The sequence below is a fragment of the Plectrocnemia conspersa genome, unplaced genomic scaffold (genome assembly GCF_051122295.1).
Source record: "Plectrocnemia conspersa isolate PC_06_02 unplaced genomic scaffold, ASM5112229v1 ptg000009l, whole genome shotgun sequence".
Classification (NCBI taxonomy): domain Eukaryota; kingdom Metazoa; phylum Arthropoda; class Insecta; order Trichoptera; family Polycentropodidae; genus Plectrocnemia; species Plectrocnemia conspersa.
In genome coordinates, this window is record NW_028277173.1 from 3,396,069 (window position 1) to 3,418,227 (window position 22,159).

At 25.8% G+C, this 22,159-nt stretch overlaps 1 protein-coding gene across 1 annotated transcript; it reads right to left on the bottom strand.

Annotated features, from left to right (window-relative positions):
• Positions 1 to 7,594: 7,594 nt before the first annotated feature.
• LOC148231582 (alkaline phosphatase-like) lies at positions 7,595 to 18,160 on the bottom strand. Its single transcript, XM_088192285.1, has 7 exons — positions 17,815 to 18,160; positions 11,080 to 11,348; positions 10,816 to 11,008; positions 10,586 to 10,758; positions 9,266 to 9,445; positions 7,993 to 8,440; positions 7,595 to 7,917 (listed from the first exon to the last, which is right to left on the bottom strand). Exons 1-7 carry the CDS (start codon positions 17,897 to 17,899, stop codon positions 7,706 to 7,708), a joined length of 1,560 nt encoding a protein of 519 aa, XP_088048411.1. The 5' UTR covers positions 17,900 to 18,160; the 3' UTR covers positions 7,595 to 7,705.
• Positions 18,161 to 22,159: the final 3,999 nt, after the last annotated feature.

The window sequence follows — 22,159 nt, forward strand, 5'->3', positions numbered from 1 at the left end:
AAATCGACAAAAGCCGAATAATATGTGAAATAAATTTACGAAATTTAATGATAGAAAAGTGTAGAAATAAATTATTAAGACATACAAAAAAGCAGTAAAACGTTGAATATAATTAGAATATAAAATAATATTAAATAAATAACAGAAATAATTATGGAAAAATATGTATTATAGAATAACTCACTTTCCAGGTGTATACTAATAAATTAACAAATGTGTATAAATTAACTCATTACTCAAATGATTAATGGTTAGAATGAAGCTTTTTTTAAAGATGACTTTTTAATATGTATCAGTAAAGAATTCTATGTTCTTAGATTCTTAGTTTATACTCACACATATTATACATATATTTAAAGTACGTTTTTTTGGTTTCGTTATTATTTTAAGAAGTTTTCACTATAGTAATATGTAAAAGATTTGGCTATCTAATGAAAGACACATTTTACTCAATAATTTTTAGTTTTGTTTAAAAAAACTGTTTTTTTTTTCACAATCTCAGAAAAACTCCTATCAAAAGAGATGATATGGCACTATAAGATAATGACTTATATTTTATCTCTCAACCTATTTAATATTTATAATATGTAAGGCATCAAAAAATCTGTAATTTATCATCAGTCACTATATCAAAATAGACACATTTAAAAGTGTATAACAATTTAGAAATCTTATTATTAAAATATTATATTTACAATGAGGTCAAAAAATTATTTTTATTTGGTTATTTGATAATAGTAAATTAATATTTGTAGCACCTTTTTATTTTTTGTATTTATATTCATAGTTTAGTATATTTTTTTGTTGTAGTATTTATATATTTTATTAAAGTTAAAAAGTATTATTTTCATGTGCCTTTCTTTAATTAATTATAAAAAAATAGTTTACATATTTCGTTAATTAAAAATATGCATATAAAGAACATAATGCAAAACTTCATAGTCTAAGTTAGTATTAAAAAAATAATATTGTAAAGAGCTAAGTCTGATTTAATTAATAAACGCCATTTGCGATTATTTCATTATAGTATCGGATATCGAGAACTGTTATGGCAAAACATAGATATGAATTAAATATGTTTTGACGTCACAATTTTCCAGTGTTTATTTATCCTAATTAGCAATTTGTTTTCAATTGGGCTATCACTTCCGGTAGGTCACTTCCGAAACAAACCTTCTTCATTGACCACAGTTAATGCGGAAATGGTTGCGATTATGAGTAACTCGCGCGCCGGCTTTCGAAACGGCACTGAGCGGGAAAACCACCGAAACCACCCCTAGTTTTCTCCACCCCTAGATGGGAGGGTCTGTCGGTCGCCGGCTCTCACACCATTTGTTATTAATCGCCGATACGATCCACTTCGCACAACTAGTTTTCATAATTCAGGACGTTTATGGACAGTTATTATGGAAATTTTGTTTGCTTCAATATTAAGGCGTCTTCTGACAATATATATATATATATAACTATCTGACCATATATCACCATAAAAACGACAATTAGGATCTTGTGTAAATAGAAATCTCTATTGGAACATTAAACAGCGTCCCAGATTTTTTGTTTCGGATGTTTATGAATAGTTATTGTGGAAATTTTATTTGCTCTTATGTTGGAATGTGAACTTAAAATAAAAATATAAAAAAATCATTTTAATAATAAACGTGTATTTAATAAAATATTTATATAAGTAACTGGGGGCGGTGTCGACAATCCATCGATGCTTAGGGATTTTTAACTGTAGGCTATAATGTCGAGATTGCGTACCGTATTCTTAACTTTTATATCTGTAGATTCGAAAAAATGTATACATTTCGTTATTTGAAAATATATGCAAGGTATTAATATATTATAAGCTAATACAAAATATTTTTTATGTAATATAGATTTAATTTAAGTATAGCTTGTTAGTTAAAGATACTGATATTTTATAACTTTATGATTTTATTATACGATGTATAAACATCTACTATAAACAATGCAGATTCTAATTGAGTTGCAATACATTTTTAATTATAATTAACAAGCACAATAATTATGGAAAGATAAAGACACGACTACCACTCCGTAATTTGATCTCGCAATTTTGTGATTTACTGCGATCAAAAGTTAACCGCGTGTTTGATAATAATTATAAGATACGTCTCTTGGGTAATTCTGAAAAATAATTATATATATTATGTAATATACCCTTATAATATTTATACCTACTGTCTCGGGAAAAGGACATGAAAGTCGTTAAGGGTTAGAATTGATGAAAAATCTGTCATCCGCGTAGATAGTAGTCTAAATGGGTTTTGATTTTTATTTATTTATTTTACGATCAAAACAAGTTCTAATGATATGTACAGACAGATCTGATTATTTTTTAGATACAGTCAAAAGTTGAGAGTAGAGATTAAGATATGTTTTCTGAAAATAATATATCTGGAGAACATATATTTATGATTTTTAATTAATAATTATCAATTTAATAATCAAATATTTTTATTAATTACCATTTATTTTATGAACTATATATCTATTTATTTTTGTTATCAAAGCTTTTAAGTTATAAATAAAAAAGCTCTTAATTTTTAAACATGTCTTTTTTTTATTTATATTGATAAATGTTTCGAGTTTTGAGATTTAAGAAGAATCTAAGCTCTCTTGTTATAGGTTTCATTTTTAGCAAATCTGCTCGCAGGAACATATACAAGGGTTCGCAAGAACATATATTTAACATACAATTATTCGAGCAACGCTAAAATATTTTATTTTTATCAACTGTTTCTGTGATTAGATTCGATAAATAGTGAACGGGTTTATTTTAAAATAATCTCCGCTAGCAAAACAATACTTTAGTGAGGGTGATTGTGTTTTTATTTAGAGAGAAAATTGTTATCCAGTAAAAATATGACTCTTTTTTAGAATTTTGTCTCTGCAAAACGATATCCCTCGAAGGTTAGTTTATAAAATGATTTTAATTAAAATATGCTATAATATATAGATTTACATTTATACGACCTTCAATTTGATTTTGAGCTTTTTAAGCATTTATATTGATTGTGCAATATATATTATATTTTATTTTAAATTAAAAAATAAATAATTGAGAAGTGACAACCCAGGTAGGAGGTCAAGTCTAGCCTTAATCCACGCAGTGTACTGAAACAAAAGCATGTGTGTTAATACAAAAGGATTAAAAAAATTCTTAAGCCGCAAGGCTATTTTAAACACACATTGCAAGTACAACAATACTGCGAGTAAAGCATTGAATACAATTTTTAGCCGAATATCTCTCTTACTACATATTTTTAGGTATTCGAAATATTTTTTATCCAAAATGTGTAGGGAATAAAAAAACGTTAATATGATTTTAATCTTAAAAATTAATTTAAGGAAAAATTTTTTTTAAATTATATTTTAATGTTACATTATCGCTGGGTTTATAGCCATAATTAAATTCCTTCTACTTATTGAACATCCCTTGTTTAAGTACTGAATATAAAATATTTATATTTCAATATAACAAGATAAAGGGACTCTTTGGTAGTTTTTTATTAGGCAATAATTTTTTTAATAAACGATACGATAAAATTATATTTTGTATACAATTATTAAGTTATAAGTAATTATTTATATGATTAATATGTTATTATATTTTAACAGTAATTATCTTATCTCAGTACTGATTATTTTATTTAATCAATTTTTAAAAAATAGGTATATTTATCATGATTATATTACAAGAACAACTCAAATACAAAAATTACAAAGTTATCAACACGCGATCAAGATAACTATTGTTTATTTATTTTTCCTTATTGGCAATACCGTTGACATTGTGTTTGAACAATGTCAAAACTATTACAATGTATTTTTAGAAACATATATTCTATATTAAAATTGGTTTTCCCCTAAAACTTATTTTATTCGATATTATTTCATAGACCCTCCATATGCAAAACTCGCCATTATTTTATACCATAAGTGTATTATAATGTCGGCCTCATAAATATTAAGCAATACGCTTTTGTATTCATCGCATAGAAATGCTCTTCTTATACTGTGTGTTGTATTTATTATAAACTACATATATTAAGTGGGAGACTTGTATGCATTTTATGAGGGGATTTGTGTTTTTATTAGTTTTTTCATCAACGGCGTACCAAAGTAATTAAGAGGAGAGTTCTTTTTTACTTTAAAAACCCATTAGCTTCAACGTGCATATTAAAAAGAAAGTATGATTTATATATATATAATATATATATATATATATATATATATATATATATACATACATCTTTTTCTCATGTACTTATGTACAGGTAATGTTTACTATAAATTAGATGTGGTTTTAAATTGGAACTATAGACTTTATTTTTACCTACTATATAATTAACACGTGCTAAAGTCTTATATTTATTTCATATTCAAGAGTACAATTATTCATAATATTTATCATACTATTATTTTAAATCCTTGGCCACTTTGAGTACAATAGACAGATAATCTTGATCTATTATGTTCGTTAAGCCTTATCGCTCTTACGATCAAATTTAACTTCTCGAGGTATAAGGTTAAAAGACTTTAATACTAGATCGCTTCTCATGGTTCATGAATTATTTATTTCAAATAATGTTTCGTTAGTAAATATATTTTCTATGTTTCTAATAGCAATACTTATTTTTGTTAAGTTATCAATAATAAACTGCATATAAGCAGCGAATTCCATCTGCTGGTTCGCAGCGTGAGATCAGATATCAACCGATTTTTGAGATAGGTCGACAAGGGAATTAATCAATCGCCGATCGACCGGTTGTATAACTTTTCTTTTGTGTGTTCGAAATTAAAAACAACTAATAGTTCGTGAGTATGTATCTCACAATTGGTCGGTGTGAATTTATAGCGTTTAAGACGTGCTATATAAATTAAATCCCCCTTATAAAAAACGTAATTTCCCCGCTAATTTATTACATTAAATCAAAAATAACTATAATTTTTTAGGTAATAGTTCTAGATTTATATATTTTTTTAAATTAACGCAAAAACAATTATTTTTTTATTAATTTATATTGGAGATAAAATATTTTCTAATTTTTTTTTAATAAAAAATAGTAATTTAGAAATCATCATTTTTATTTATATTGCTTTAATTTTTTCGCCTGACAGTTTTATCAGCGAGACAGTGAACACTGTTATATAAAAAGTTCCATTAATTCCCACTTTAACATCTATGTTATTCTAAGCAAATAATACTAAAATAAATTAGATTTTGTAATTTTTGTGGCCTATATAGCAAAAAAGTTTATTTTTTATAAACAAAGATATTTAGTTAAAAATTAATATTTGTGCAACAATCAAATCAATTTAATATGTCTGTATTTAACGAGTTAAAAGTTAAACTCTGGATTTCGGACGTCGTAGCTGGACCACGGTTGATGTGAAGAGGGAAGCGGCTGATTTCTCTGTCTTCTCGTTTATGACGATAGTCAAGAATCGTGCCGCTTGGTTTCTAGCTCTTAGGAACCTAGTTAAGTTCTTGAAATGTTATCGGTAGTGAATTTTTATACACTTACATGATTGTGTTTTTATACACTTGGACACTTGGGAGAGTTTTCGCACTACTTTTTTATTGATCTTTTTCGGAATAGAAAATTTTATGTATTATGAAAGTACATATGTATCAAATGTCAATATACTTTGTTTCCTGTAGAATATTTAAAGCATTTTTTTTTAGTAGTGATGCTTTACTTATCTAGTGCTATCAGAGTTTCGATTATTGCTTATACTATAGCGCATTTATTTAGCATTCTATTATATGTATTTTTAATTAAAGCACTTATAAACTCGACTAAAAGAAAGTTTTTTCCGAATACTTAAACGTCTCAAGTTTTATAATGGTGTATTTAATTTCGTTAGGTTTGCCAAAGATCAATCTGAATATTTTGATTAAATGCAGTAGATTTAAACAAAATTTTTTCAATTCCAGCAATTAATTTAACTATTTCTATAGAAATATATTTTTAGCAAAGTTTCTAGAATATATCATATGCGAGGACTATTTTGTGTGTTTACTAAGTTTTTAGTAATACTGCATAGTCTTGAACTTTTTTGGGATTTTTTTATAATATATTTTCCTAAATTAAATATTATTTTACTTATTATAGTATAGTGATTATAATTAAGTGTATATAATAATACCATAGAGGATCCTATTCTTGAAACTCGCGTTAAAATCTGAGATCAAAAATATTCATTTATCAATAAGGATAAAATAGACAATAATGGGACCACACAAAGAAAAATAGGATTTCCCATTAATAACACGCAAGGATTCTCCGGTGCATTGAATGAATAATTCTTTGTTACGAAACGGTCACGGTAAACAACATTTCACCGGAAGAAGAAAAGCACTGTAAAGCTACAACATTCCCGTTGCAAAATTCGACCTCGGAGATGTCCATCAAGCAAATGTCACTTTTTATACATATTTCGTTGTTTTAAGAAGGGAGTGAATGGTTGTGAATGGTCAACAAGCTTTGCAACCCTGAATTCATAAGGCTGGTAAATTTGCTCCACTTTGCAGATGCAAAGATACGGCCCGAGACTTCCGAGCCTGACCATCGCAGCAAGAATAACTGATTCCAGACACTGTCACTGCCACCTACAAGACCCCTGAGGATCTTCCATGGACATCATCCCTGCGCCAGCTACTCCACCACTGCTCACTCATTATGGTAACTCGCAATATATGTAATATAAGGTAATAAATTATTACTTGTCAACATTCGTCTTACTGGCTGTGAAGTCACACTCCTTAAGGTTACCAAACCTTAAAATAACAATTAAAAAATGTAGCGCTTGAAAAAAATATTGATCATAGCACAAAAAAGGAAAAAGAAAAACAGCAACATCTTGAATCGTTATCTTAAAAGATCATATCTTGTCAGATTCGATCTATAAATTATCAATGCAAGTGTCAATTACAATCACTTCTAGCTGATTCTGCTTTCGTTAAAATGATTTGGGAAATTAAATTAGCCGAATTATCACAGATGACGATAAACGATTTTTCATAGATATAAAACAACAAAATATGTTTTAGTGAAATATATTATAAATATAAATCGAAGAACGGCTCAATATTATGTTATCGTCGCAGTAGGCCTACGCGATTTTATTGCTTTTGACGCGAATTTTTTACTTCTGAGAAGTGATAATTGTTTTTGCGCCCTCCTATTGGTAAAAATTTGGTTTGAATATACTTCAATCAATACTCTCATATTAAAAGTCGATAGTAAAATCGGCAAGGATAGCTATGTTTACAATTTAACAAGTAGCCGTTATGTTCTGATAACGTATCTTGTCTTAAACAGTTGAACAAATTTACAAGATGGCGATTACCATCGAGTGGCAGAAACTGTGTTCCGCTGTGTATCAGCGCAGAAGCGTTACATGACTTCCATCATATGCTATTGGAGTAGGACGTCGATGGTTTGACTTTGATCATAAGTTGTAGGGTCATCGGTCGCAATGACAATGGTCAAAAACGCAAGACCTTGCTAGACTTAAATTTAGAATAGGAAAAAGTGGGGTTGCATAAAAATAAGTATTTAACAACAATATTAAATATATTTACCGTTAAAACAAATTAAATAAATTATCTTACGAAAATGCAATAATTAAAATAAATATTCGATATCTTTAATTCGTCTTGAGATTTTTAAGGTAACCATGACAGTATAGGATTAGAGCAAGCTGTTGCTTGTTTTCCAATGCACATGGCGTACGCCATAGCGTGAGGGATGTAGCTTTCTTCAAATACACCCACGAATAAGTGAGAGTATGGTCCCTTGGCGAATACACCAACGTCATCTCCTCCGTGAGTTTCAGGATCTATTGGCACAGTGGAAGGAAACTGGAAATCGGGGTCATCTTGAAAAAATAAAAATTAAATTAAAACATTGGTTTTGCTTCAAGGTTTAGTAGAGAGTGTATTTTTTTACTCACGTGTGTCAACATTTGTTAGATCAGGTCTGCTTCCACTCACGTAACTAGGTCCGTTGGCGTACGATAAGGTGGTATATGGTTTTTGATCAATAGCAGTGCCAGCAAATCCTAATATATTGTTACCTCTCGTTGGGTATCCGGAGAATGACATGGTGTGAGCGTGATCTGAAGTGATGACGATCAGCGTGTCATCTGATACCATCGCCTGAGCCTTCGTGATAGCATCAGCGAATTCTAGAGTTTCATCTAAGGCTTTTCGTGCTTTGTTAGCATGATGGCCGTGATCAATTCTGCCACCTTCTACGAACAAAAAGTATCCTTCTTTGTTTGTAGACAATCGCTTGATTGCTACTTCAGTCATTTCGGCGAGAGTTGGAATTTTCTTTGCATCTGCATCTAAATGAAACGGCATGTGACCGCTACTGAAAAGACCCATTAGATAATCGACCTGAAATAATAAATATGTCGAGTTGTTATAAGAACTATTGAACTTTTGAACCCTTTGAACTCCTATGACGACATTTTTTTCAATCTAGATATATTTTGCTTTATTTTATTTCGGAAACAACAGATAATGATTTATAAATAGCAAATATCTATTTAGTCAATATTTGGAATTAATAAAAAATGGTCTGCCTAGGATTGCTCGGTTGCTTTATACAATAGTCTGTGTCGCGACGTATATATTAAAATTGGAGTGTTTTTTTTTATTTATAATTAAAAAGGATGTCCTAAACTATTATAAATGAATTTTAATGTAGTTAAGATGATTAATATTATATGATTATTTTAGATGAAGCTTCAGAACAAATAGAATTATTTTTGTTCCGAATATAAAAGTCTTTTGGTTACGGACTTTTCATTCTAAAATGATTTTTTTGGTAAAATATTTTATTTCCGTACAAGTTTTTTTTTTAAATATTTGGGATATTATAATCAGTATTTGGGGACCAGAACCTCAAAGTTGCAAAATAATATAATAAACGACGTATTATTGCAAAAGTTGTGTAAAAATATCTAACTTTTTTCAAGAGATTGTTTTAAAAATATCACATTTAATTAAAAAAAAATTAAATAAATGTTCAATTTAAACATTTAAGAATCATCGTAATTTTAATCCATTTTTAAATATATAATAAAACCTGATTTTTGTCTGAAATAATTATTAAAAAATTCACTGAAAATTACTTGTTGCTGAAAATCTTCTAAAAATATCTTTGGAGTGTAAAGGGTTAAACATAAAATTATTAAATCTATATATATGTACATTTACCTCAGGCGCGTTTAGCAACGAATTTCTATCTGTCACATATGCAGCAGTTGACCCATTTTTTTTCTTATTTTTTTGCCATATATTGATCAGATTTAAGCCATCTTCACGTTCTCCATTTTCTCCATCCTCATCTCTAACGTTTTTAGGTAAAAATTTCTGACGTCCACCTCCCAAAATTACCTAAAAATATATATGAAAGTTAATAGTTATAATTAAATAATTATTTTAGTCATTATTCTGTTTATCAGCTTCAAAACTTTAAAGGATCTAGTTCCACCCTAAATGTCGAGGCCTATAAAATACCATGAACTCTCCCCTATTCTGCAAGTGTACAATCAAGTCACATAATCACAAATCTACTACTTCGCTTCTGACTTGGAATAACGAAGGATTAACTTCACACCTTTAAAGGGTTAACGGTATCAAAAAATATTTTTAAATAATTGCACTAAAATTGTGAGACTTCACTTTAACGTGAAAAATGGTAGTGCCCAATATATTTGTACATTTTAGAAAATATATATGTTTTTTACCGTATTGCTTTCGAGATGTTACGTACGCTAAAAAGATAAGATTTATATTAGACAAAAACAAAGAGTCTGGTTAGGCCCCAAATCATTGCTATTGGTCAAATTTTTTTTTTTTTGAGGAGATTTAAGCTTGAACATTGTCATTCTGAATTATTTACATTTTAACTTGACCATAGAACTACCACTTCGTTCTTGATTTAAAATATTTTTACTCTGTATTTGGTCACTTCATGAATTAAAAGTTGTTTAAAAAATTGATTTTTGTTTTCTTTTTTTAGATAAAAAATACATGTTCAACAAAAAAAAATAAAAATATTTTTTTAACAATACTCGAAAAAACACGTTTTTTTATAATATAATTATAAAAAATTAAGCAAAAAAAATATTAATTTAAAAATAAAAAAATCCGATTTGTCCTTAAGCAGTTAATAAGAAATAAAGATGTACATAGATTTCATAGTAGAAATAGAAAAAAAAATCAGGAAAATGAGTACGGCCAGGGGAATATAGTTCGGAGGTGTGAATTTATATAAAAATAATAATAGAAAAATAGGCAAAAATAACAATGTAGCATTGGAAAAAAAAACAGGATTATTTATATTTGTATTTGTTTAGTGTATAAATACTTATATATATTTTCAAAATAAATAACAAGAGTACAGTCAAACTCGCGCTAAGCAGAGCTACGCCGAATTGACTGCGATGATCTTTTGAAACCTTTGAAAATTATTCGCTTTCACTCTAGAAATATTACCAAGTAGTTACCCGAAAGCTATTTTTATCTAATCACCTTAAATTTATTTCCTGGATCTTCATTCACTAGCTGGAATGCTATATCGTGACATACTTTAGGATCGCCTTTATCTAGCAATACATCAGCATCCGATTCCCAATCTCTGTGGGCAGTGTGAGCAAATGTTCCAGCAGGTGAAGCATGTGTCACTCTAGTGGTAGTTACAATGCCTGTAATATTTCATATATCAACATATGTTTAGCTCAACATTAAAAAAAATAACTCACCTGCAGATTTTCCTGCATCTTGCGCCCACTTAGCTATGGAGTCCACATGGTATTTAGTATTAGCTGATAGGGTGCAATTTCTATTGACTACAGTTCCTGTCACACCAATGGTGCGTATATTAGCTTTCACACCACATAAATAAGCAGTTGCTGAGCAAGCAGAATCAGCTACTTGACTGTTGACGCAGTAAGTCTATAAACATGTTTGATTGAATTAATATCATTATCTTAGAATTAAATAAAAGCGCATATATTGAGGCATACTTTGGAGAGGCCAGTGTAAGGGAAATTTTCAATAGAGAGTTTTGCTTCCTCTCCTTTTCCGTGGTTTAGTTGACCCTTATAGATTCTAGCTGCAGCCAAAGTAGGAAGAGACATACCGTCTCCTAAAAACATGATGGCATTCCTGGCTTTCTTCTTTATGATCTGCTTTTGCAATTGCAAGTTCAGCTCCCCTTGTGCCTTTGCGTACCAAGTTTCACTTTGATTTTCATCGGTAAATTCATATAAAGCTCTGGCTGCTCTGCCGCTGTCTAAAAATTAGAGTGAATCATTTGAATGTGCAACATATTAAGAAAAGCAAAGGACCCAAATTACAGCATTGTTGCACTCCTGAATAAGCAAAAATTGAAGCGACAAGTACAAATTGACATCGCTGGAAATTACTTAAAATACGAAGAATAAGTTATTGATATTTTTTGTATTTTTTAAAATTTGATATGATATACAATATATTGACTAAGATTTTAAAATCTGGGAAATTTGGCATACGCTTAATCAGATTAAGATTAATACATGAACTAAACATATATCTAATAAATATTAATTTCAAAGATTCAGATTACAATTCTAAGTAGTTGAAATTGGAACATATAATTCATTACAACGATGCTCTGGATATCCTAAAATAAGACAGTTCTAAATTTTAATTAAATCTTAAGTATATTGATTACATTACTAAGAAATCAGAAGGAAGGAAAAATTTGATATTGAAACGTGAAATTCTGATTAAATTATGTATCATAAGTATATATAATAAGTGTAGCAATATTGATAATTACACTTTACGAATTATTTTTGCTTATCTAAAGAATGTTTTATTTTTGACGTTTAAACCAATTAGGTATTTTATTTTAGTGTTGTCATTTCCGATAGAGAATTGATAACATTTTTTCGTTTCTTAGATCAAAGGTGAAGTGCGTTTTTAACTTATTTTTTATTATGTATTTAGTGCATTTGTACTCTAATGAGCTAGATTTATTTCTTAATAAATTAAAAAAATACAATTTTTATTAAATTTTAATTGGAAATACTATTAAGTTTATTGTTGTCGATTTCTGTGAGACTTATCGTATTCTATTATGGTTTAAATCAGATAAACATTAAGTCATAATAATTAAAAGTAGCAGTAAACCATGAAAGTAATTTGTCGCGTATATGTAAATAAAGCATATAAATAAAATAAATATTACACATGTTTGCCAATGAACTTTGATTTCTCGCGTTTAAATGTGTTTTTTAAACTATAGATAATTTTTACTAAAATTCACATTTTTTATTTTATAATATTAATAAAAAAACGCATGACGTAAGAAGAGTTATTTTATGTTTATTCCGTTCAATGTAAATGTTATCTAGTTGCAAAAATATTTTTAATTAAATGAGTTTTTAATTGTAAATATTGTTTTAATTAATTTTGAAGCGTATTTAACGTACGCATTTTATTTTGTCAAGGGCAAAAGTATGACGATGAAAAAAATGTGATTATTTCATTAAAAAAATAATTAGTGTTAAGGTGCATAAAATATTAATTTTATATTATAAATTCAAATGTTACGTTCAATCTATAAACTTTTCTTTATCATCGTTTTTCTACTGATAGAAAATAGATATGGTAATTATTTATCAACGTTTAGGAAGTACTATGAAAATAATGTAATCGTACATATAAAACAAGGCTAGAATACTAATTACATGTCCTTGTTTTTTTGATATAAATTTTCCGTAGAAAGAATATTAATTATATAGTATAAAAGATAAGGTAGAAATGTGTTTAAATATAGATTCAGTAGATTTAATAATTATGAAAGAGAATCATAACTTTGGTTTTAATAACAGTTTTAACTATCTAGATATCTCAGCAAATAATAAATTGAAAAAATGCTTGATTAATATTTTTATATAGATATTTTATAAAAAAAATTTAATGATCAACACACAGCTTATGATATAAGAATATATTTATTTATTATTCTTTAAAAATAATAAAAATGTAAAGTGCCGTTAAATAGAAAATATGTCTATAAGTTGAAATTCGTTAAAAAATGGTTGAAAAATGTTAATAATCATAAATAAAAAAATATTTAAAGCAACGAACCGTTCTATATATATTTTTGATTAGTCGCGAAAATTTTCATAATACGATCCATTGTTTTTTTCTTTGACAAAAATTTGTTTTTTTGTGGGATAAATAGATTAAAAAACTATAAATTTAATTTCGTAATTAAAATACAAAATAGTGGATCGATAAAATAAACAAGAATTTAGGTAATGTAAGGTATAAGATATGATACAAAATATCAAAAAGTATTCTTGAATATTTAATATCAAAGTTCCATACGATAAACATAATTAATAATAAAGATAAGAAGTCTATTATATTTATTTATAATAATAACAAAGGTCAGTTCCCGATTTTGTGAAAATATTAAATAAGTATTGTTTCTAAATCTAGTAGCTATGTTGACTTTATCAAATTATCCTATGATATAAATATATATGTATGTATATACATATATATTTTTTAAAGTTACGTTAAAAACAGTATAATACTTTCATCTTCAATATGTATTTTAATTTAAGTATTGCTACGAAAATTATTGCCAATTTTCAACTATAGAAAATCATTCAGTAATTTATTATGTTTAATAAAAGGCATTTAAGTTATATTTTCAGTTCACAACCCTATTTCAGATATATGTCATATTTTTAGAGTAAAAAACAGCATTGCAAAATAGTATAACATTAAGATTTTTTTAACATGTAGCATTTTTATTAAAAAAAATTGTAATTACTACATATATTTATAAATGATTTAATTTTGGGTAATTAATTGGTTTAAAACTTTCATTATATACTCTTTGAAAAATATATTACTGATTTATAAATATTTTTAAGCCATATTTATTTAATAAAAATACACATTACTGTAAATAAATTAATGTATTTTTTAATTATAAATTATAAAATATAGACTCGTAAAAATAAAAATACATTTTTTTCTCACATGAAATACTGATATAATTTTTACTAATTTATTGTCTTTATATGTTTAATTATTTTGTAATTTTAATAGGTTTGAAATTTTTCTCAAATTGCAAAGACTATATTTTTTTAAATTATTATATAAATTTAAAATCATTTTAAATATTAAAATAATTTTTGAAGCAAAAATCTTAATAATGTTATTTGTTTGTCATTTTTTTAAGCAATTATTATACAATGTGGCAAAAAAGTATGGAAAATAATATTTTTCAACATAAAAAATATTATTTGTTGCTAAATATGTCTTTCATATAAATTATATAGATCCATAATAACATTTTTTTTATTCTTAAGCAGTTTTCAATAATAAAAAAGACTCGACAATAATGATAAGTTTATCATTTTATATCATGTTTTATGAGGAACAGATTTATTGTTAATAAATCCATTTCTTACATAACTCATAAATATTTATTTTACAGAAAAACATTTTCTATCTAGCAAAATAATTTTGCACAATAAACTAGAAAAAATTTTTTTTACTAAAATTTTGATAACTTTCAATGTATTTTTCTAAATTTTCCGAATTAAAAAGCATCAAAAAATAATAAAAACAATATTTTACAATATATATTTTTTTCAGTAAAAGAAGAATTATTAGTAAGAAATTCTTATCTTTTAATATCTCTTACAAGATTTATTAAACAGGCAAAAATATTATTTCTATTAAAATATCTTTTAATCCTTAATAAAAACTAATAGATACAATTACAATTTTTTTTTACAAAAATGCATGTTCTTGTTTTTTAACAATAAATTTGTCTAAATAATATAAAATAAAGCGTAGCAAAAATATGTAGAATATTATCTTACAATATATTTGTAATTATTTATTTCATATACTGAGATTTATTTAGTTAAATGAGATTTATCTTTGATAATTTATTTGTTACATATTTATTATAAATATTCAGAAAATTGAACCAATTTTTTTTCTCCTAAAATAATATGCAACTAAGCATATTATTTTATTGGGGTCTTCATATGCATAAAATCTTTATTTTTTATCTTATGAATAATATCTACAATATATACAATAAAGTAAAATTATATTTTTAAAACAATATTTCACGATATATTCTCAATAACTTATGTAATATTTATTTAGTTAAATAATAGTTCTTATGAATATGCCTAAAACAGTTTGTAAGCAATTTTTTATGCTAAAATACTTTTTTAATATAAAAATAGCTTTAGTGACTGTAACTAATTTTAGACAAAAGTATTATTTTTTGGGGTCTAAATACGCTTACAACTTTTATTAAATATTTAATTATAAAATATAAAAAAATATTAAGAGCAGTATTATACGATATATTATTAATTTTTAATATAATATTTTATTAGTTAAATAATATTTATTATTAATAAATTTATGTATAACATAAATCTTGTAGAGGTTCATTAAATAGAACAGCAATTTATTTTTAATATTATTTTTTTTACCAAAATTCTAATAAACATATTATTGTCTTGTAAACTTTTATATTATATTACCTGAAAAATATATAATATGTTAAAAATTAATTTATTTTTAACGTTATATTCTCAATAATTTATATAGAAAAAGGAGGCTGTATAAATATTCAATATATTTCTTGTACAGATTTAAAATGCAAAACAACATTTATTCTCCTTCTGATGTAATAATAAGGATTAAACAAACTTGTATATATTATTAATATTTTTTTCGTATGCTCCTAATATGTTGAAAATATTATATTTGGTAAATATTTTAGAATAGTATATTACGTAATGCGATAAAAATAATATTAAAATTATTTCACCACATAATCTAAAATATTCAAAATAATATTTATTGATGTTAATACAGATTCATAAAGCATAACAATATTTTTATTTTCCTAAAGCCATAAATGCAAATAAACATATTGTTGCCTCATCATATAATATACGTATATAAAAATAATATTTTATTTCCTTTAATAAACGTTTGGCGTACATCACGTGTTATTAAATGCCTTCAAAAACACAATAGCTCTTTATCATAAGGTGCCATTGACCGTTGCGAACGGTTTCGCTTAAAGTCAATGACGAGGTCTCTCGATGGGATCGTTTCTGAATAAAACCTTGTCGTTTACGTGACCGACAACGGTCATGTCATAGCATTCTCTGTTTTTGCAATGTTTTAATTAATAATCGATCCGGGGATTCGACGAGCAACCGCGGCCTTCGATACCATTATCATCTCGAAACCGAGAGCAGATTCTCACAATGCTCAATGAACGATAGCGAGAACAAAAACAGCAATGTGGATCGATATAAATAATGATTTAATAGAATGTGGGTTATAATGGTATGTAAACATGTCAAACTTAATCTAGAAGCATAAATTAAATTAATATTTGTTTTAATAATTTTATTATACGGTGTGATAAAGAGAATTGGATCAATGGTAAAATTATTTAGTAGGCGTAACTTTTGTTGAATTATGTAAAGGATAAAAATTTATTCACGAATGATACATAGCTAAACTGCAAGTGATAATATATATACTTAGCATATTTACATATATGTATAGTGAAGGCATTGGACGAAAATTTACGAGTAATATTTAAAAGTGGTTTAAAGGTTCATTAACTAAAGTGAAAATGTGATTGTGATTGTAACACAATGGCAATGCCTCATTTGTTTTAATGTGCAATCATTTTATTTATAGCTGAACTATTAATGAAGAAAGATTTAACATTTGAAGGAACAGTTCTCAAAAATAGTATTAAAGAACCAATGTTTAATAGAATCAAGAAGCACAATGAGTATTTTATAATAAAATCATAATGAAATAAAACATATATTTTTATAAATTTAGATTAAAACTCATGCTATAAATAAATAATTAAATTTAGTATAAATTATCTCGTTGCTATAACATGCAAATTATAATCAATCTAGGCAATTGATAACTTCCTCAATCAATTTACATAATCATTTCTCATCTTCAATCATCAATTTAATATTTTATTATTTACTACAATAGATAGTAAATTTATTGCTTAATTGCAATTTTAAACGTTTGATTCTAAAATTATTAGTTTTAAATAAAAAAATAGTTTTATGGATTTTTATAATATAAAAAAAATGTGGTGTGGTTTTATTATATATTTTTTATTCTAGTACTATTTTAAAATTTCAATTAAAAATAATCTTATTTTTTCAATTAGATATTATTTTTAAAAGCACAAATGATTATCTAAAAAATAAAACTATTATAAAGCCATGGCTATTAAAAACAACAGGAAAGAACACAGGAGCCAGAAAAAATCTAACTATTATACATCTCAATGTAACTATAATAGTTTTCTGTCCTTGTATAAAGTTAATAAGTTGTCAACAAAACAATATATTACAGTTATTTGCTTACGCAAAACTATAAACATAAAAAAGGATCAGTTAACTTTCTGATAATAATATTAAGATTATCTATATAATAAATTTAACTAAAGAATAAAATTAACGCTTCAAAAAAAAAAACATATTGCGAATCTGGTATCATTTTTTTAAATAATTATTTATTATATTATATATGTATGTATGTATATATATAATAATGAGCCATAATTTTGATCATAAATTTGCTCCTATTAAAGTTTCACGTTTATAATTTTGATTCTTCATGGTAAAACATATAATATATATTATAAAAAGATAACTCACCATCGGCACTTGTAGGTAATCCGGAAGTATTAATAATAACCACAGCCAATATCAAAATGGCCAACGACATATTTTTAAACTCCATGTTTAGAATAATATAAATTAAATAAAAATGACTAGCGATACTATTAAGTAAATACGAATAAGTAAATTAACCGCTAATTCTAATAATACTGATTAGGCTATCGGCGTTTGCTCTGAGATATGATACTTCATAAGACGTGACTTTGTTTCGAAAAATGCAGAGCAAAGTTGCCTATGATTAGTGAAGTTTTCGCTTGAAGCTCATGGTTATAGGATGATTTTAGTGGCGTGCCACGACCCAAGCGTAACGCGACACTGAGTTGGTACCACAAGTGGTTCAATGATTTATATAGTCGACAGAGTAACAGACGTCACAGATGATAAAGTTTGCAGAGGAGGCGTGACAAGGGCGCGTGTTCTTGGTAGTTTAGGTATGCAAACATTTGGTGATTTTCTTAGCTTTATTGGCAATATATTAAGAAACTTATATAAAAGTTGAGCTGATGAATTATTAAATGTAATAAAATTAGTGTTAAATACCATGCATATCTTTCAAAAGAAATCTTAACCTTTTTGTTGCCGAAATTTGATATGTTAAGTTGATTCGAATATCAAGTTGCACTCTTGGACCTGCAGCAAAACGGAAAGCGAAAGAAGTAGATTTTTGATTGAATTGTTTAAAGAAAGTAATCATGCTTAGCAGTGTTCTGGCTTATTTATTATTAAAATCCAACATCTTGTTTAATTGACCAATGTTGATAATTCAGGGTGGAATCAGACTCTTTGTTTTTGTATAATGCAGATCGAATCAGACGTGTATAACAACGTCAAGATTTAAAAGCAACATATTTTGCAACGTCACTATTCTGTGAACTGAGAATTTAAGGTGTTTTAGTTATTAGTAGATTTTTTGTTAAAGTGGGGTCCAGCCGTTTTAAGTGCACTTGCTTGGAAATAATTCGTTGATTCTTAGTTTTAAAAATAGTTAATTTTTTATGCTTTTAGCGTATCTAAAACAATTATGTATATTAAAGGGTTTTGTATCTGCTCGGTAAATTTTATGCACAAACCCTTGTTTTATGTTTCAGTGAGGTCTAACGACTTCAAGTGTAATAAATATGAATAAAATTGATGTCAAATTTAAACTATGTATTTCGAATATTCAGTACTTGCACAGTCGACCACTTTTAGTACACACGTTTGGGACTTTTTATAGATAAATAGTTATGGACATCCGTGTAAATACGCAAAACAAACCTCTGTTTGTTTAAAAATATATTATTAAACTCATTAGTGCATCTGTGTAACGGTCGATTCAAAATCGGAAAAAAATTTCAACATCGTCACTGTTCACAGTTTTTATGCAAAAATTTTATAAATACTGTTTGATGGGTTTTGATCGGACAGGCAATATCGTTTGTTTATGCTGACAAAAAAAAAACATTTCGCTTTTTAAAAAAATAGGGTATGAAAAGTAAGGGGCATAATTAATTTATTTTATTGAATTTTCCGCTACTCATTTTTGCTTTTAAAATATTTATGTTTATTGATATTTATAGTGAAATATCTTACTGAACTCTTTAAATGCTGAATTAACTTTTAAAAACAGTAACGTATATGCATAGTCAATTATACAGTAAAAAAATAAAATTAAAAATTAAATCTTTAATTTAATTTTTTACTGTATAATTGACTAATTACGTGACTTTTTATAAATAATAATTCGAAAAACTACTATTTTGTATTGAGCGTGGTATAAATTCGAATTTCGCACTTAAGTGCCTCACACGGTGATTCTGATTTATCCGCACATAGCACATAAAGGGTTAAAGACAGTTAAAAAACTTTAGTAAAGTTGGGTCGTTTTTTTAATTTTTATGTCATTTTTTTTATTGTATTGTTTTTTATTAATAGTATATTAAAATATATTTTAAACTATTTAAAATCAATTATTAAATTATTTTTAAGAATTTTAATTCTAATGATTTTAATTTTTAAATTTTAAAAATTAAAATCATTACAAAAAAAATGCATTTTTTTTAAATATGTTTTTTTTTTACTTTTGTTGTAGTAAGGATGTATATAGTAAACTAAATGTAAATGTAAGTATAAAGTTATTTATTTGTTAAAATTTATATTTCTTTATGATAGTTGTTTTTATCATATTTTTGTGTCACATATGCATAACTTTAATTGAAGTTTTTGTAACAAAAAAATATTGCAAATTCCATTTCTATATTATAATATATTGTAATAGATAGTGATGGATTATAATTAACATATTGCTATACTTTGTGCTTTTTACTATAATTATACAAAAAAAAGAACATATATTATTATTATCTTTACTTATTAATAATCATTTTATGTATTGCCATGCATATAGAATTTAATTCTGTATTTAGTTATTTTACTAGTATATGTTTATTACTTATTATTGTACTAATATTATTTTGAATATGATAAATTATTATAATAAGCATTTAATTTAAATTTATGACCAAAAAGATGCAACAACTAACTAAAATTTAAAATTATAAGATGCTTTTTTAAATATTATTTTATTGTATGTTTATATATTTATTTAATTTTTCTATCACACAATAAAATTGTCGTTTATAAAATAAATACGTAATTAAAACATATGCTTAAGAAATTAAAATATATATAATATTTTTTAATAAATTAATTTTTATCTTTACATATAAATCAATAATTCGCGTATTTTTAGCAAAAATGTAAACTCTTAACTATAAATGCTGATAACAATATTAATTACAGAAATTTATTACAATTCCGTAAGATATACAATTTTTTATAAATTCGAAATTAAAACTAATAAGTAATTTTAATATTCAAATATGTACGAAACACGACGACCACCATGTATAAGTATCTGTTTATTGATTCGAATGATTCTTTTTTCGGTTTCTCTATTTGCACAGTCACTAAACCAATTTTGTATTTGTGAGGATTAGGATTTAACACAACTATTTAAAATACATATTACAAGAACAACGTTGATGTGTCAAAGGTTTGATATACATACTTAGCCGCGTAGTGCGGACCCCAACAGTAATTAAAAAAAATCGCTTTAAATTTGAATGTTTTTTTTTTAAAAACAATTTTTATTACTATACGTTTAACTTTTATAACAATAATCACAATAAATAAAAATATTTATTATTTTACTTGCAATTAACGGATCTAAGTGATTCTTATATTGATAAAAGTTTCGTTTGATTATTTGAACAATTATATATGTATTGTAAAATGCCGTGGGTTAACACTTACTAGATTAACACGCTAACTGTGAGCGGCAAATTGCGCCATGGTGTGCACCAATGCCCGGCAAAATTTGTTTAAGAAAAAGTTACTTTTATGGTGAAATTTTACAACAAATGTGCACGAAATGCATGCCTTAACAACCAGGGAAAAGATTATTTTAGTTAAAAAAAATATATAGTTTTTTCATAATTTTGTTTAACAGTTGAATAAATATATATTAAGCTTAACAACGCATTAAATACTCGCTTTAAAATGTTTTTTTAAAGATATTTTAGAATAGTATTTCCACGATTTTTATTTTTATCTTGATTCTAAATGACATTTTGATTTATTAAAACGCCTTAAACTCACTAATAAGATATCAATAAATAAAAATTATTTTATGAATTACACAGAAAAAACATGGTTATAGTATATTCAATCTTATTTATCTTAATGAATATTTATTCAGTGTCTAAAAACAATTAATCTTGGTGCATATTTTAAAGTATGAAGTCGAGGATATCTTAGAGTAAGACTATTTATATTTAAAAAAATCAGACTTTACTTCTGGTTTCCAAATAAAATATTTAAACGACTGCTATTTTTTTATTTTATCAATTAGTATTTTTAGATTTAAAAGGATTCCGACAAGGTCTTTTTTTCTTCGTTTTAAATTTGTTATAATAAAATGGATAGTAAAGCATTAACATTTACAGTTTATAGTTTTTTTTTTGTCGTTTATATTCAAAAATTAATTAGATTTCCTGATTTATCTTAGTTGATCATATAGCGAAGGTTAACTAGAAATGCATATTAAAAACTTCAGCAAATAATTAATCGCATAATAAATGTAATGTAGTCGATTATTAATTTTGGATTATCACATAAATTTGAAGAAATAATAAAATGATAATAATTTTTTTATGCATTTTTAATAGTATTATTAAATATAATTTGCTATTAAAGTATTATCTAATGATAACTCATTGTTATTGATTCATATACTTTTATTGGAGAAATACTATATTTTTTTTGTTTGGTAGACGATAAT